General features: G+C 36.0%; 1 protein-coding gene across 1 annotated transcript; it reads left to right on the forward strand.

Annotated features, from left to right (window-relative positions):
• Positions 1 to 7,242: 7,242 nt before the first annotated feature.
• LOC129244225 (uncharacterized) lies at positions 7,243 to 8,404 on the forward strand (the record flags this gene model as incomplete). The annotated part of the gene is made up of 1 exon (XM_054881840.1): positions 7,243 to 8,404. A coding segment is annotated over one exon (435 nt), but the record flags the coding sequence as incomplete, so codon positions are not given.
• Between the last annotated feature and the right edge of the window lie 9,642 nt (positions 8,405 to 18,046).

An 18,046-nucleotide genomic window follows, 5' to 3' on the forward strand; every position in this document is an offset into this window, starting at 1 on the left:
AATATTTTTACTATATGTGGTTACTATAAAAGCTTATCGAACTGAATATTTTTTAATCTTTCCCAAATTTTTATATACACGTACATAGGTATATATTAATATATTATATGATTAGAATGGCACCATCTAAGTTCACTTCTTTTGTTGTTAAAAGAGCTCGCTGGCTATCTTCCCCCAAATCAGCTAAGCTGAATACGCAAAACGAAACTTCAACAATATTAAAAAGCGAGTGAAAATTGTAAAATAAAATTAAATGAATGTACATAAATTAGATTTACCACTGTGCACAGGCATCATTTCTCAAAAAAAAATAAAAAAGGCGGCATAAGAAGAGCAATACCGACGACTTATACTACAAGCTTATACGAGGACTTATACAAAAATGTTTTTTTTTTAGTACGAAAGGGAGAATAACTCAAATTTTATTTAGAATTAAATAAGCAATACGTTTTGTAAAAACCATCAACTCTCTGTGTCTTAAGATAATCAATTGTAATGGAGAACGCGAGACTTTTTGAAATCATAATGATTCGGACTTCAATTCTTGGCTTGAAACTAAAATTGTACTCCATCACATACCGTCAATTCATTATATGTGCAAATTAATACAAATTATTTTACTTACAGAATTTGAAGTAAGTGCATTGAACACGGAAATTTCCCTTTTTGGAAATGTACTAAACACTTAAAAAATTATTCTTTTACATCAACTGAAAGTTTGACCCCTAGTTTCTGAGAGAATTCGTTTGTTATTTTGAAAAATATTTCACCGTTATATATACATATATAAGTATATATATAATGTTTTCCAAACAGAGGTGTTATTTTGATATTCAAAGAAAAATGCTATTTTTTAATATAAGTGATCGGATGTTTATTTAATTATAAAGAGGAAGTTATGCCGTTAATAGTGGAAAATAAATAATATCAGACAAATGACCACCACGGCCACGCTTACAGGAAAATATAATTTTCAGAAACTTTCCCATTAAAGATCAATGGCTTCGTTTCTTGTGTGGCATGTAGCGCCGTCTTGTTGAAAATAAACGTTGTCCAGATCAATACCATCCAAATCCGGCCATAAAAAATCGTTAATCATCTTTCGATAGCGCAATCCATTCAGCGTTAACACCTGTTAGTGGAAAACCCTATATTATATAATGCATAATTGCCGCTTACACTCATTGCTTTGGATTTGACTGAGCTCGTCCTACTATTTATGCAGTGCGTCTTGATATTATTCCACAAATGGTGGGACCTACAGTTTTAAGCCGACTCCGAGCGGTAGGTGCTTTTTACAATATATAGAACTTTTTTCATGGCAGAAATACCCTCAGAAGTTTGTCATTATCTGTCGAGGGGTTACCACTATTAGGAAAACATTGGGGCTTCAAACCTCTGCCCTACTGAATGGCGGTCACGCACCAACCCATGCGGCTACGTCGGCTATTAGATGCTTGAAATAATCTTTCCAAATGCTAAACTTTTCCCAAAATGCTTCATAAAGCGACCGTTGCTGTTAATCCAGCTACATACTCCTATTCAGATACTTCCTAGCCTCTTCTTCCAACTTATCTAAATTTTTACAATTCAACTTTTCACTATATTCTTTTTAGTTATCATTCAAAGACAGTTACTCTATCTCGCCATTTCCAACGATCACTCCACTATCCAAAATTCCGGTATTTAAGTTGCTTAGAGTGAAGTAAGTCATAACTGCCTTATCTGCTTCTGTTTGATTGCTTTAGTTACATCTTATTCAGTAGATATTCTCAAAAGGCGCATGGAATATATTTCATTCCGTAGCAAATTGGAAAAGTAGATTTTGGCATTTTGCCACTTTTCACAAACAGTTGTCATGAAACATGAAATTGCATATTATAAAGTTAAAAAAAAACCAATACAACTCTTAAAAACTTTGATAATAGTGCTTATTTAAGGCAGAAAATATAAAAGTAAAGCTGCTTACTTACTTAACCTGCTTATTATACCGGGATCTTTACAAACGTTTAGCTATAAAAGTCTTCCTGATTCCATATGTATATTTATTGTGCTTACGGTAACTGAAATCAAAATTTCCAACTTCACATTATGAAGTAAATGCAATGTAGAAAAAATATTTATTAGATACATTTTCTATGTGCTTGCGCAACTATACTAGTGAAAATAGCTACAATCAGTGGAGCCCGCTTCAGAATATAAATTAATACTTACGTACTTATACTCGTAGTATTCACGTAAAATTCATTAATTATATTACGGTGAAGCGCATAATCAACATAAGTTTACCGCTTAAATTAGTATACTTATACTCAGATTAACAGAAATAATTATTGAAATATGAGGAAGAAGCTGGAATCATAGATTATGAGACTATTTTCGTGACATAAGAGCCGGAGAGGTTAGACCTATGTTTAACTAGTTATAGTATGTATATCCGGCAGTTGTGACAAAAAGGGTTAAAAGTATAATTTCGAAATAAGATAATAAATATTGATTATACAAACATAAATATGTATGATATCATTTGTGTATATTTGCAATGTTTTGCCATCACGTGTCAGTAGCATGCAATCTGGGATCTGCGGCAAATAATTTATGTAAATGCTGAATAGTTAATGTAGAGGCGGTGGCGTATGAGCGACGTACAGTGTAGGTAGTGCAGTGCCGGTAGTCACAGATCTGGAAATTATTTGCCCTTCGAAATCGATAATTATATATTGTACTATTAAGATTTCAATACTTCACGTTTTGAATTATGAAACCTTCGATCCCATATCCCAATGCAGTCAATGAAGAAAAAAGAATGAAAAAAGAGAATGCTGGAATACAATTTTTTAATACTGAATGGAGCATTCACATGAATGCGAGTTTTGTTTTATGTTTATGCATTCATTCATTTCTTTGCCGCAGACAGCTCTGTGTATCTCAATAAAATTGATAATGTTTGGTAGTGTCTAAAATCATTAGTTTACCTTCGCAGTAGACCAACAATGGATGATTAAAAACAAATTAAATTTGAATTAAGTACAGTTTAGCATGCAAAATATGTGAGGAAGTATAAAATATTTTATTTGCTAAAATAAAATGTTTCTTAATAAAATATAAAAATGTTCTTTAATAAATAAATAAGAGTAAATACAATATATAACTAAGCAAATAATTAAAATGATTAAACAAATTTGCTTTTGATGTTTATCATTCGCAGCACGCAAACTGCTTGACTACTCACTGTTTAAGTAGGTGTGTGCATATGTAGCTAGTTCATAATATGTAGAGGAAGCCCAACCCAAACTTTTAAACAACTTGTTATGTTACCAACTCAAAATCGTGATTTCATTCTTTTCCTAATGGTTTTGGTTTTTTGTATGGTAGTACAAGTGTGTGATTGTATGCATGCATTCTTTTAGTTTTTCATTTTTATTGATACGGACATAAATTAATTGTTTTAATTTGATGAACAAGCTGCAAAAATTTAATGCAAATTATGCTATTAACAAAATGTTGTCGAAATGCACGTCAACGGCGAGCTCAACAATTAATTCTGTTTTGTGGAGAGGTATCATGAGAAGTTCACGAAAGATGAAATAGGCATCGAAAGACAATATACATAGAACGAGTTGAATATTTTCGTAGTTGTCCAACTGGTGGTTCAGGCTGCTACAACTACTACTACTACTAAGTAATAATAAAATAAAATGCACAAAAATTACATATTAAATGTTTTGAATAAAAAGTCTGTGACTACGACAGTTTTCAAAATATCTTTATATTATAATATAATATATTTTTTTTCTATTAATAATTTTTTAAAGTACCCTCATTAAACTAATTAAATTACGTTGAATGATCTGACAATGGCGTTAGCAAATACATATATGTTACTAATTTTCTTTATGTTTCATAAGGTTACTCAATAAATAATTTTTTTTGTTGTTGAAATTTTTGCTAAATCCGCATACGTCATAATACCGGTGTACTGATATGAGGCAACTTTTGGCTGTTAACGCAAAAATGAATAGTTAATTTAAACTGATATACCTACTAGACATGTATAGAAAACGAGGTAAAAAATATATGTATATATTTATATAATATGTAAATAATAGAAAACTTGAGCGACGTTGAAAAATTGTTGAAATCAATTAAGTGGTTGCAGAAACTTGATTTTTATTCATAGCCAAAATTCCATTAAATTTAAAAAAAAATGACGAAAATAAATGAAATAAAACGTGTTCGTTATCTAAATATTTATGCAAAAATATGCCGATTATAACAATGCAAAAAACAGCTGCTTTCCACTTTATTGAACACAACCTTTAAGATGGTTTTAATGCTTCAGAAAGCTCAATGTAACGGGTGATTTTTTAGCTATTAGGTTTTTACACAGTTGGTTTAACCAGCTGACGCACGTTTCGTGTTTTGTTTCATTGTAAAACATCTTCAGTTTGGTCTATAATTTAACCATGAATCGTCTTACAAACGAACAACGCTTGCGAATCATTGAATTTTATTATAGAAATGCGTGTTCTGTTAAGAAAGTTTAAAGTCGAAAAATTGTGTTCAGCGACGAAGCTCATTTTTGGATCAATGGGTACGTAAATAAGCAGAATTGTCGATTTTGGAGTGAAGGTCAGCCAGAAGAATTGTAAGAGCTACCAATGTATCCAGAAAAGGTCACAGTTTGGTGCGGTTTATGGGCAAGAGGTATCATTGGACCGTACTTCTTCAAAGATGCTGCGAATCGTAAAGTAACTGTGAATGGTGAGCGCTACCGTGAAATGATATCCAACTTTTGTTAGCCCAAAATGCAAGAGCTTGACTTGCATGACATGTGGTTTCAGCAAGATGGTGCCACATGCCACACAGCACGCGTAACAATGGACTTGTTGAGAGGCGAGTTCGATGAACATTTTATTTCACGTTTGGGACCTGCCAATTGGCCACCCAGATCGTGCGATATAACGCCTTTAGATTATTTTTTGTGGGGCTATGTTAAAGCTCATGTCTATTCAGACAAGTCTGCTTATATGTGACATACCGGCCGAAACATTGGAAAGAGTATGCCAAAATTGGACTAAACGGATAGACCATTTGAAGCGCAGTTTGCATGAAATAATCTTCAAACATTAAATTATGTGGACTGTACTATCGATTTAAATAAAAATTTCATGCTCTTAAAAAATCACCCTTTATTATAAAGGGTGGTAAAATTTCAAGGGCCGATGTTGATTTTGAATAGAATACAACTTTTTTGAGAAATTATTGTCATTTCTCTTTATTATGATAATATTGGTATGGCTCAATTACGTATGCAACAAAATATCGGCCAAATGGTCGCCGCGGCCTCGGGGGTACACCTCCAAAGACCACGAAATGCAAATAGTGCCTTATATAAAGGGTGGTTAAGTTTCAAGGGCCGGTGTGGATTTAAAAAAAATACAATTTTTTTAAGAAGTTATTGTCATTTCTCTTTATTATGATAATAATAATATAGCTCAATTACGTATGCAACAAAATATTGGCCAAATGGTCGCCGCAGCTTCGGGGGCACACCTCCATCCGATGGTACAAATTTTCAATGACGCTGAGGCATAATTGAGGTTCTATGGCGTTAATGTGCCGCATTATCTCATCCTTTAGCTCTTAAATTGTTGCTGACTTATGGATGTACACCTTTTTGTTTAAATAACTCCAAAGAAAGAAGTCCAACGGTGTCTTTGACGTTTAGGTGTGGTTCACATTCAACATCGGCCCTTCAACGTACAAATAGTTCATTTACTGTTCTAAGATGACGTTTTACAACATTTAGTTTCACTTATATGTCTTTAATATTTTTATAAGATCAAGCAAACAATAACTCTTGTCGACAAATGCTACGTATTATGAGTTCAGTAAACAATTGAAAGGCAGGACCCTCTTTCGATAAAAAACCATACTCCATTAGTGGCGGCTGTTGTTGTAACAGAATAAAAATTCCGATAATATTTGTGGGAATGTTGCTGAAGTGACAGTCTTTGGCCGAATATAAATCGGGGTTGATCCGGTAACTTAAAATTGGCTCATCCTGCTTGTTCTCTGTATTAAATGGATATGTCACAAAAATGTGTTGGATGCCGAGAAAGGTGATAACGCACTTGAATCAGATTGATTTATGGATCAAGGGTCGTTTCGCGTGGTTAATTCGGTTTAAATAAGATGGAGCGATGAACTGTATAAACCTTAACACACACCTACTGCCGCATTGCTTTGATCATGCCATATGATCGACGTTGAAGCTTCAGTGCAAAGTAAACTTAGATAACTTAAACACATTGATGGGAAACAAATATAAAGGCGGCTACAATCATAATGGAAGTACCAAGTATTGAAATACTCGTCTGAAATGGGAAATCCTACCCCACCCGCCATATATATATAATTGGCGGGTACACCCTTTTTGGGTGTTTGGCCGAGCTCCTCCTCCTATTTGTGGTGTGCGTCTTGATGTTGTTTCACAAATGGAGGGACCTACAGTTTTAAGCCGACTCCGAAGGGCAGATATTTTAATGAGGAGCTTTTTCATGGTAGAAAACCGAAAACCACCCGCCATATTCTCAAGATATTCCGCCGTCCGATTATCACCAATTCCGATCAATGACACGTGGTCTAGCTGACCAGCAGTTCCATTCATATGAAGACTTAAAAAAATGGCTTGATCCGTGGATAGCCTCAAAAGATGAGTAGTTTTACCGCAACGTTTTACGAGATCCCCCAGAAAGATGGGAAAAAGTAGTAGCCAGCGATGAGCAATACTTTCAATGATTCACTTGAAACCATTTTTTCAGAATAAAGTTGTATTTTCATCAAAAAAACAATGAGAACTTATATTATATATACACCGATAATTACCAATAAGTTTTACCAAATCATATTGAACAGATCGTAGCAGTAGAGCTAAGATTGAGAGTCTTGAATAACTTATCTAAAGTTTGACAATTTAAGGACCAGATAAATTAAATCGCCGCTCTACTACTACTGCTTGTTCGATATGCTTTGAGTTTACCAAGTATCCATGATTTGAAAGCTTATAAACTTTCAAAACAAATTCTTATCTGAAATACTTTCGCTTTCCCTGGAATTACATTTTTAACTTAAATCTTTACTAATCACTTACCTTAAAATATAAGACTTTACTATTTAAATTCTCAAATAAAAAATTTAAGATACACGCTTTAAACATTTCCTTCCTCCTTTCCCTTATTCCAGTTCGTCGTCATCGCACTTTGCGTTTTTGCATCACTGGCTGCCCACAATCTTTGTGTCTATGCGCAGGAAGGCATTAATAATTATTTGGATGTTGAGACTCCAAATTTTTTCCAATACAATTCACCACTGAGGCAACCGGATAGTCTACGCTCGCCGCAATACTTTGATTTCCTGAGTACACTGTACCGCCGAGATGCCGCTAAGGCGGATCTTTTCCGTCCGTACGTGAGATCCCGTCGGGCCGTTGTCGATGCACCGCTCTCTGTGCCATTAGATGTGTCTTTGTCGCCTGTGGCACGCGTTGCAGCGTCGGGAGCTGCATTGATCGATGAGCGCCCACGTCGCGCCATCGTTTTCCGGCCGCTGTTTGTCTACAAGCAACAACAAATTCGTAGGGAGGAGTTGTCGAAACGTCGTCGTCGCGTGTAAGGCAATCTAACAAAAAAAAGCAAAGATAAAACTCTTTATCCTTTTTGGCCATCTAAAAGTTACACTGCGATCTTACGTTTTTATTTTTTTTATACTTAATCTTTATTCACATTTTATATTTTACATTTTGTACTTTGTATTTATGAAATTGCATTCGACCTTTTCTTGCATCCACTTTACACTTCAATCGCCCTTTTCACCCATAAATTCCTAATTTTTTATTAGCTTACATACATTCACTTAACTCAACGTTTATAATCATTTTAAAGCAGCACATTTTTTCGTAACTTAAAGAAAAGAAAATAGAATATGGAATAATCTCGAATTCCGTCACGAAACATTGTTCATAAAATATTTGTATGATGTTTTTTGTATTTGTTTTTTGATATATCCTTATATATGTATGTATGTATGCACTAATTGGTCTAGACTTAGTTTCTTATAATTTAAGTATGTGGAATAAAATTTGGAATTCAATTTCTTTCTTAACTGTTTATCAGAGTGTTTCATGTTGAGCATAATTTAAGGAGCGAATATTTGTTACTGTAAAACATAACAAATATGTGTGAACCGATTTTAGATTTATTAACTGTGTTGAAAATAAGTTACAAAATTATGTAAAAGTAAATTGTTAAATTCTTTTTAGTCAAAATCTAAATGCACGCCATTATAACTAATTTATAAATTTTAAATATTTATGTATATACATAACCAAATAAATGAACATTTTTATACCCCATTTTTTTTAATTTTGACAATATTCATATTTTTATAAAATTATGCAATCAAATAAAATTGTGCAACAAAATCAAATTATGTCCAAAATAAAAAGATTCCAGCAACAAATTATAGTAGAGGGTAAAACAAAAAAGTATACATGGGCGTAATATACATACATGGCGATTTGAAAGTTTAGGTCTGGATTGTATTTTAGGAAGGATGAAAGTTTTCACGCTTTTACATACTCCACAACAATGGGACGTTTACATTTTAGATATAAGATACGAGGGGTGCCTTTTATATGTCGGGATTAGAGAACAAAACCAAATTTTAATCATCGAAAATCACTTTATTGTTTTTCAAAATATTCTCCATGAAGATCTATACACTTTTGCATGCGTTTGAACCAATTGTCGAAGCACTTTTGCCACTCTGAATGAGGTACCTCCAAAACATGCATTCTGAATGCCGCAACCGCTTCTTCAGGTGTCGAAAAACGTTGACCTCTCAGTTTGTTTTTTACGTACGGGAATAAAAAGAAGTCATTCGGTGCCAAGTCATGACTATACGGCGGATGACCCATTAATTCGATGTTTTGGGTGCTCAAAAATGCAGTTGTTTGAGCCGATGTGTGAGAGCTCGCATTGTCCTGGTGAAGAGTGATCCGTCTTTGGCGATTGGTTTTCCTAATTTCGTGGAAGACAACTGGCAAACAAATGGTTGTGTACCACTCAGAATTTACTGTTCTACGTTGTTCTAGTAGTACGGTTGCGACATGTCCAGTTTTTCCGAAAAAACAGGCGACCATTTGCTTGGAAGTGCTTCGTGCGCGAACAACTTTTGTTGGATTTGGCTCATCTTGAAACACCCATACAGTCGACTGCTGTTTACTTTCGGGCTCATATGCGTAAATCCATGATTCATCACCTGTCACGAGGTCATAGACGTGTTTCGAAGCCCCGCGATCGTATTTTTTGAGCATTTCCTTCGACCAATCGGCACGAGCCTTTTTTTGAGCGATTGAAAAATTGTGTGGGATCCAACGCGAACAAATTTTTTTGACAGTCAAATGTTTATGCAATATTGAATGTATGCTGGTCCCACTAATGCCTAAGATTGTCTCAATCTCACGATAGGTCACATGACGATCTTGCAATATTAGTTCGCGCACAGCATCAATGGTTTTCGGAACAACAACTGATTTTGGACGACCTTCACGAAATTCGTCTTGGAGTGAACGACGACCACGATTGAATTCACCATACCATCGATAAACACTGGTCCTCGATGGAGCTTCATCGCCAAAAAAATTAATTAAGTTCATCCATGCAATGTTGCTGAGTTAATCCACGTCGAAAGTTGTAAAAAATAATCGCACGAAAATGTTCACGATTTAATTCCATTTTTGAACCGAGATGAATCTTTTAAGTTACTGTAAACAACACAAATAGCACTGGTATTTCAAAACGTTCTGAGTACGTAAAAGCCAAAAAATGTCAAACTTTGCGATACAGCTGTCAGTTGCCAGATTGCAACACCAGGGTTGCCAAATCCCGACATATACAAGGCACCCCTCGTAAAATAATGGGACGTTTACATTTTAGATATAAGATATGTTCAGCAGTTTTATATAAAAACAACATGGAATGTGTTTTTTGAACATTTTAATCCTATAATTTCTCAATAGATGAATCTTGCTTGTCCCTTTTACGAAAAAAAATCCAAAATGCTTATAACGTTGTAAAATTTATTTGGTATGGGAATAAGATTCCGTTCTTTCTTAGCCAAGGTTACGAATTATTTAAATAATTAAATAATACATGATATTATGTGAAGTATGTGCCATTGGAAGCTATAACTTTACTCCATTTTTCTTTTAACTTGATCCATTGATTGAGCCAATTTGCGATGCTCTCGTAAGATGTGAACCGCTCTCCAATAAGGGCTGTGTGCATTGATCGGAACAGATGGTAATCCGAAAGTGCAATGTTTCTGGAATACGACGGGTATGGTAAGGTTTCCCAATTCAGTCCCTCTAAATATTTCTGGACCGATTTAGCAAGAGCGTACAATTGTTGGCGTATGCCGATGATATCGATATCATCGGCCTTAACAACCGCGCTGTTAGTTCTGCCTTCTCCAAACTGGATTGAGAGGCAAAGCGAATGGGTTTGGTGGTGAACGAGGACAAAACGAAGTACCCCCTGTCTTCAAACAAACAGTCGGCGCACTCGCGTATCGGCACCAACGTCTCTGTAGACAGTTATAATTTCGAGGTTGTAAAAGGCTTTGTTTATTTAGGAACCAGCATTAACACCGATAACAATGTCAGCCTTGAAATCCAACGTAGAATCTCTTTTGCCAACAAGTGCTACTTTGGACTAAGTAGGCAATTTAGTAGTAAAGTCGTCTCTCGACGAACAAAACTAACACTCTACAAGGTTCTCATCATGCCCGTCCTAACGTATGGTGCAGAAGCTTGGATGATGACAACATCGCAGGCGATGGAACGATGAGTTGTATGAGCTTTACGATGACATAGACATAGCGCAGCGGATAAAGATCCAGCGGCTACGTTGGCTGGGTCATGTCGTCCGAATGGATGCAAACGCTCCGGCTTTGAAAGTATTCGATGCGGTACCAACTGGTGGTAGCAGAGGAAGAGGAAGGCCTCCTCTGCGTTAGAAAAATCAGGTGGAGAAGGACTTGACTTCACTTGGTGTGTCCAATTGGCGCCGGTTAGCACGAGAAAGAAACGACTGGTGCGCTTTGTTAAACTCGGCCAAAATCGCGTAAGCGGTTATAGCGCCAATTAAGAAGAAGAAGATTTAGCAAGAAGCGTCTCACACGTCACCAAACGTCTCTCCATATCTCTCTCCTTTAATTGATGTGGCACCCAATTACCTATTTTCTGGACCATTCCCATCGCGTATAAACGTTTACCGACGGTTGATCTGTCAACATCAGCTGCACTTTTATTTGAAAGGTAATAATGAAGCATGACTTCCTGCAAATGCTGTTTTTTCGGGACGAACGTAGACATTTTTGACGTCAGATAAAAAATATTCTTTACGTTTCAAACGAATATTAGCTACTGTGATCGAGACCTGACATATTCACCTTCCAGTGTATTAATAGAGCGAACACAAAAATAGTATCAGCAGCGACACCTTTTTTACGAGGGTGGAAACTTATTCCCATAGCCAATACAAAGCATTTGTCTTAAAATTCTATTGTAAAACTCTTAAAGCCCCACCGCTTAAAATTCACTTCATCGTAGAGAAATACATAAGTAAAAAAAAAAAATGTATTCAAGGGGCATACCTGGGCACATTGCAGTGGACATTAAGTGCATCACAAGTAGCAGTAATAAGTAAAAGTTTTGTTAAGATTTGCATTACTAGTCAATTTTCATTGATTAATGATAATAAATATTTTTAGAATTATAGACGCATTTGAGTCGTTGTGTGTTACAAATAGAACGAAGGTAAAACTTCGAGTGATATTCTTTGATTGAAATGTAAAATTTTATTGTAATTACTAAATGTTCAATTTGATTGATTTATTTTATTTATTTTATTTAAAATTAAGGCCGACTGGAACTAAGTTTGTGGCCAGTTTAGACTTTAAAAATGAGTTTGATTAAAAAAAGCAGTTCTTTGGGGAAATGCTGAACAAAATTAAAGTTGATGCTTCAAGTCTAACTCCTACAATTCCAAAGACATTTTTTATTAAATAGGTAAACATTTCTATACATTTTTCCAATTATTTAAAATATCCCGCTCTATGTAAAATAACTTTTTCAATATTCATTAGAATATTTACTACACTCGAACAGAAAAAACAGAAAACTACATATGAAGAAATTACCTTTCGCGCATAGTAGCGCGAGGACTGTTTTCGTTTCTCGATTTAACCCTTTGCTTTAAAACAACGCTTGGGAGACGTGATCCTACTTCCGTTTCTAAGATGAGTACCTAGTATCAAACACGTCCGTTCTGGTCAAAAGTGAAAAACTATTACTACCACATCTTCTCGATGATAGCAACGCGGAATTGATGTAAGCGTAGGAGGATGCCAACCTGATTGTGGTTCAAAGAAAAACCGCTGATTGCCTTTGTCGATGCGTTAAAAGCCACATGGAATTTCGCGTGACGGCATGGTGACGTATAAGGTAAACGCTAGATGGATTATCTACTTTTATTGTGACCTCCGCGGCGGCCGCCGTGCCGAAAGGGTTGGTGCGTGACTATCATTCGGAATTCACAGAGAGAACGTCGGTTTGAATTTCGGTGAAACAATAAAATGAAGCAAAAAAAAAAATACATTTTTCTGTTCCATTTGTGGAACAACATCAAAACGCACGCGTCAAATAGGTGCAGGAGCTCGGCCAAACACCCAAAAAGGGTGTACGCGCCAATTATACAAGATGGCGCAAAAGTAACCTTGCGATGTTTTTTGGCTGTAATTTAAAAAAAAAATTGAAAAACTTTGATTCTTCTTGTGGATTATTTTTATTTGGTCTTTTAATTTTTTTTTACATCAAGTCGAGAATATGATGTCATGTAAATGGCCGCCGAAACAGTTGATTGCCATTTGAGCCCTTTTTATGGCATTTTCCATCACTTTGGCCAAAACTGCCGGCGATAGGTCCTCACATTCTTGACGGATATTGTCTTTAAGAGCTGCAAGAGTCTGAGGCTTGTTGACATAAACCCGCGACTTCAAAAAGCCCCACAAAAAGAAGTCTGGAGTGGTCAAATGAGGCGATCTTGCTGGCCAATGCAAATTACCTTAGGCGCGCGGGAAATGCATCCTTCAGCATATCGGTTGGGGCACGTACAGTGTGTGCCGTCCTGTTGCACCACATGTTTTCCAATCCCAATTCATCAAGTTGCGGCAAAAAGAACTCGTTGATCATTGCTCTGTAGCGCTCACCATTCACAGTAACCGTTTGGCCCGCGACGTCTTCGAAGAAAAAAGGTCCGATGACTCCTCCAGCGAAAACAGCACACCATACAGTGACTTTGAGCGGGTGTAATGGCTCTTCGTGGGTTACACGCGGATTTTCAGTGCCCCAGAAGTGTAAATTTTGCTTATTTACGTACCCGCTAAGATGGAAATGGGCCTCATCACTCATTATTTTTGATGAAAAATCATCTTCCTCTTGGTGGTGATTAAGGATGGCTTGAGCGTATGTTAGACACGATTGGCGGTCAGCACCTAACAACATCTGGACTTTGTACGGAAACATCTTCAAATCTTGTAAGGACCGTCGACTGATACCCATTTGCGTGGCACGTCGTCTGGTCGATGTCGACGGCGCTTCCATGACATCCTCGGCTACAGCAGCAATATTCTCTGCAGAACGGCTACTCCGGGGTCTTCCACGCCTGGACACTTTTTTGAAAGATATTTTCGCAATTGTCATATATAGTTTTGGGACCAAGAACCTCCTCCAACTCCCATAAATGTTGAACCTCACTAACACCATATGACTCTCTATGTAGTGGCCAAATAGAGTACTGATGGTGTGCTCCGGTATTCCACTTCTGCCTTGATGCGTCGCTCTTCTTACGTTAATTGCAGTCATAATTCCACGATTATAATGGTGAAAATAAATACTTAATTTTTACAACAAATGAATGAGAAACTGTGCACGGAACGGCTTAGTCGACAGCTGACGCTGCAAATCTGGCATTTATAACCGACAATAAACGGTACCATGATATGATTTTCTCACAGTACCGTTTCATATAAAGATGTATGTAATATGTAATGACAATGTACAATTTGTCCTTGCGACAGAAGTTCGTTCACTAGGAGTACTCTTTATATTTCTTAATAAAACATGTTCATGTGTGGTGACTAGGACCTCGGTGCAGTAAGTTGTTGCTTTTCAAGTCAAGCTGGAAGCTATTGCGGTGTTTTCAAACCCAAAGAACTAGACTTTTAAATAAAATTTAAATGATATAATTCAAAAATATGAAGTAAAATGATTGAGAAAAAATTATGTAGCTAATTTTATGGTTTTTCTGATGTCTCGAACCCAGAATATTTTGAAGGATACCCTATAGCAGCTGTACCCTATCAACAGTAGTAGCAGAGCGAACTATAACACGGTATTATTGTCACACAGTTTTATTGAATTAACCACTACTTGGAGCTATCGGAGAAAGGGTATAGTGCGTACTAGATCTCATCTGATGGATTTAGAACTAATTCCAAACTATTGAAAAGGTAATACCCTAGGGAACAACTGCCACTTCCTAGGAGCCTGCCGTGTTAGTATTTTTTTAACAGTATAAACAATTCCACATCTATTGTTTGGGAACTCTGCTGAAGTCACATCTCTTGGCGGGCTCTTTATCCAGGTCGCTCCTGTTACATAGAACCGACTATTGGAGAGCATTACCGTACAAAATTCATCATTGTTTTTTGTGAAATACGAACTATTTATGCCGCTAATTTCATCAGAGTTGCCACAATTCCGTATAAAGAGCGAGTTTGAAAATATGAGTGGGTTAGTAGAAAAGTGTGAATATATTGAATATTTTGGATTGGTAGCTAATAGATAAGAAGGAAAAAAATTGTTATGTTGATATTGTAAGATTAGCTTACTTGTTACCAGAAAAATAAGGTTTCACTTAAATAGATTTGTTTCTGTTTGATAGCTTGGTTTACTATTTATAATGAGTTTTGGCAAGTTTTAGCCGTACCTACGAATAAAAGTGCCTATGTATGTGTACAATGCTATAATAAAATTTTCCATAATTGCGGTGGTTCTTTGAGTTTTAAACATTTTTGTTATAAAGGATGACCAAATTATAGGAAAAATAGAATTTAATGAGGCTCTGTAAATTTAATCTTGCAGCTGCTGTCAATAGCTGATGATAACAGACCATAACACAATTTACTAAAACTTTGCTTATCTATGTAGTCATTATTGGTTTTGTAATAAAATAAAGAGAATGTTTCGAAATGATTGCCAAGATGAAATACCAAGCACGGCCTTTTTTAAGAAAGGTTTGTCTGCTCTGGAAGGAAAAAATATTTTTGAGGGGCAACAGTGATAAGCTTCGATAGACTTTCAACTTTAAAAGCTGATAAATGAAATATTTATGCTACAAAATGAGATAATATTGTATTGGGGATGTTGCAAATATTTTAGGCAAACCAACGATTTAGGTCTATCGATGATTGGGAATGGCAATAAAGGTAAATATCTAACGGGGAAATTTCTAAATATCGATATATTATAAAATTCTACATAGGTGTACTTATATTATATATCGCAATTTGAAATGGCGCAGATAAACCATACTAAAAACAATTTTGCGCCGCTGTAGCCGATGCGTGACTACGATTCGGAGTACGTAGGTTTGAATTGCCGAAAACGATTTTTCTAATAGCGGTCGTCTCTCTGCAGGTAATGGCAAAGCTCCCAGGGTATTTCTGCCATGCAACCGCTCCTCTCAAAAATAATCTGCCGTTCGGAGTCGGCTTGAACTGTAGGTCCCTCCATTTGTGGAACAACATCGAGGCGCACACAACAAATAGGAGTAGGAGCTCGGCCAAACACCCAATAAAGTATGGAAGCGCGTAAAATATTTGCCCAAATGGCTTATGGTTTTTTGGTCGATCCTTAGGTTCTAGGCGATGCTACGACTACTAACATGCCGATCAACTTCGATTATTTCTGTGGTTTTATCAACATTTTCTTTCACATCCAAAATGCCTAAACGGAATCGACGAAACCAAACTTGCACGTAATTAGCTGTTACAGTATCGGCAGCATAAACACCATTCACAATTTCAGCGCCTGGATTGCATTTTAGTCTTTATCAAAAGAAAAACTGGAAAATGTACCGAATTTTCTTTTGTTTTCTTTGTTGACTTCCATTGTTAACACCCTGTAAATCGCACCTGAATGGATCAAACAAGAAACAGCAAACAATTTTTTTGTTGTGAAATGTTACCTTGACAACGAGCTAAAACATTAAATTGATTGATCGATACTTTAGGAGTTATCGATTACTACAGGCATTTGCCGAGAAAATAATGAATTTATTGAATGATACAAAGTATTCGATACCGTACTACCTGGTGGTAGCAGAGGAAAATGGAAACCTATTTTGCGTTGTGAAGGTCAGGTAGAGAAGGACTTGGCTGTTCTTGGTGTCTCCAATAACCGTCGGTTAGCACAAGAAAGAAACGAATGGCTCGCTTTGTTAAATTCTTCCAAAATCACTTAAGCGTATATCGCTTGAATCAACAATTAGTGAAAGCTATCCTTTTTCGCGTATTGATCGCAATAAAAATTCAGCAACGCCTTGAGCTGCAGGCGAATAAACGGAGTTAGATGAGGCGGTAAAAGACACTTGACACTTTGAAGCAACGGGCCCAATAATATTTATTTTTTGTTGGCTCGCGTTGGAGGCCTTATTTGATGCTAACTTTTTGTTGTTGGATATTCCATCTTATCCTTTGAAGCCACGTTGGCAAAATCAAAGGAATGTACTGTACTTACTACGTGGAGTAATTCGCGTAATGGAGGTAAATTAATATATGTCTTACATAATGTCTGAAAATTTAACTAAAGCTTATAATTAAGAGCACTAACCTTAACCACAATACGAGTATATTTGCAACAGCGGCGATTACAAAGTCACGTGCCGGGAGGAAAGTCAAAAGTCCATGCAACACGTTCTTCTGTCAATGCTAATGAAGTTGTCAAATACTAGAAGAAATAATGTAAGCAAATAAGGATAGAAAAAGTACCAAAGCAGCTGAAAGCCAAGAGTATAGAAAGGAAGGTGAAAAATGCTAAAAGGTAGCAAATAGTGGCACTGACAACCAGAAAATAGTTAACAGCTAACTATGCCAAGTATAAATGAGCTCCTATTTGCACATGTTTATATATAGACAGATATATATGCGTACTCACATACGTACATACATATAAGAGTACTTGTCTCTTCGCATTCGATGGCATGAAGAAGATAGGGTAAGACGTCGCTAACAAATGTGCGGTGATACTTGCGAGTGTAAAACTAAGTAAAGTAGTGTAAATTTGCATGAGTTTGTGGCTCGTTTGCAGTTTTGCATAGTAATTTTGTCATTAGCTGAAGTCACTGATAAACACATTCAGAAGGTGATAAGGTAGTGGGAAACGACATCTGCATGTGTATATGAGAATAAGAATCCTTAATACAGGTAATGGTTAGTACAAGTAGAAGCTAAGGGAAATATGGTATTATCAGATGCGAAAGCAAATGTCATCGGTGAGCGTAGCTTGAGCTAATAAGCTGTCATTATGTAATTGAATATTGCATTTTTGCAAAATACATAGCTTAGAAAAAGTACGACACGTTCTTACAGTGGACATACACATTATTAGAGTCAGATACATATATGTATAATTATATAAGATTAAGATTAGAAAACATATAGCTAGCCTTACGTAATATGCAAGACTCTGTATTATAATAATGAAATGTAGTTTAAAAAAGTATATATGTTATATATAATAACAGTTCTCCGAGCCAAAATGCCAAAAATAAACTACATTTTTAAGAGAAAGCCAAACAAAAGTTCCTTACTGTCCTAAAAATTGATTGAACCTTAATCACATCGAGAGCTATTGGGG

This window comes from Anastrepha obliqua, chromosome 4, assembly GCF_027943255.1.
Source record: "Anastrepha obliqua isolate idAnaObli1 chromosome 4, idAnaObli1_1.0, whole genome shotgun sequence".
NCBI classification, from domain to species: Eukaryota; Metazoa; Arthropoda; class Insecta; order Diptera; family Tephritidae; genus Anastrepha; species Anastrepha obliqua.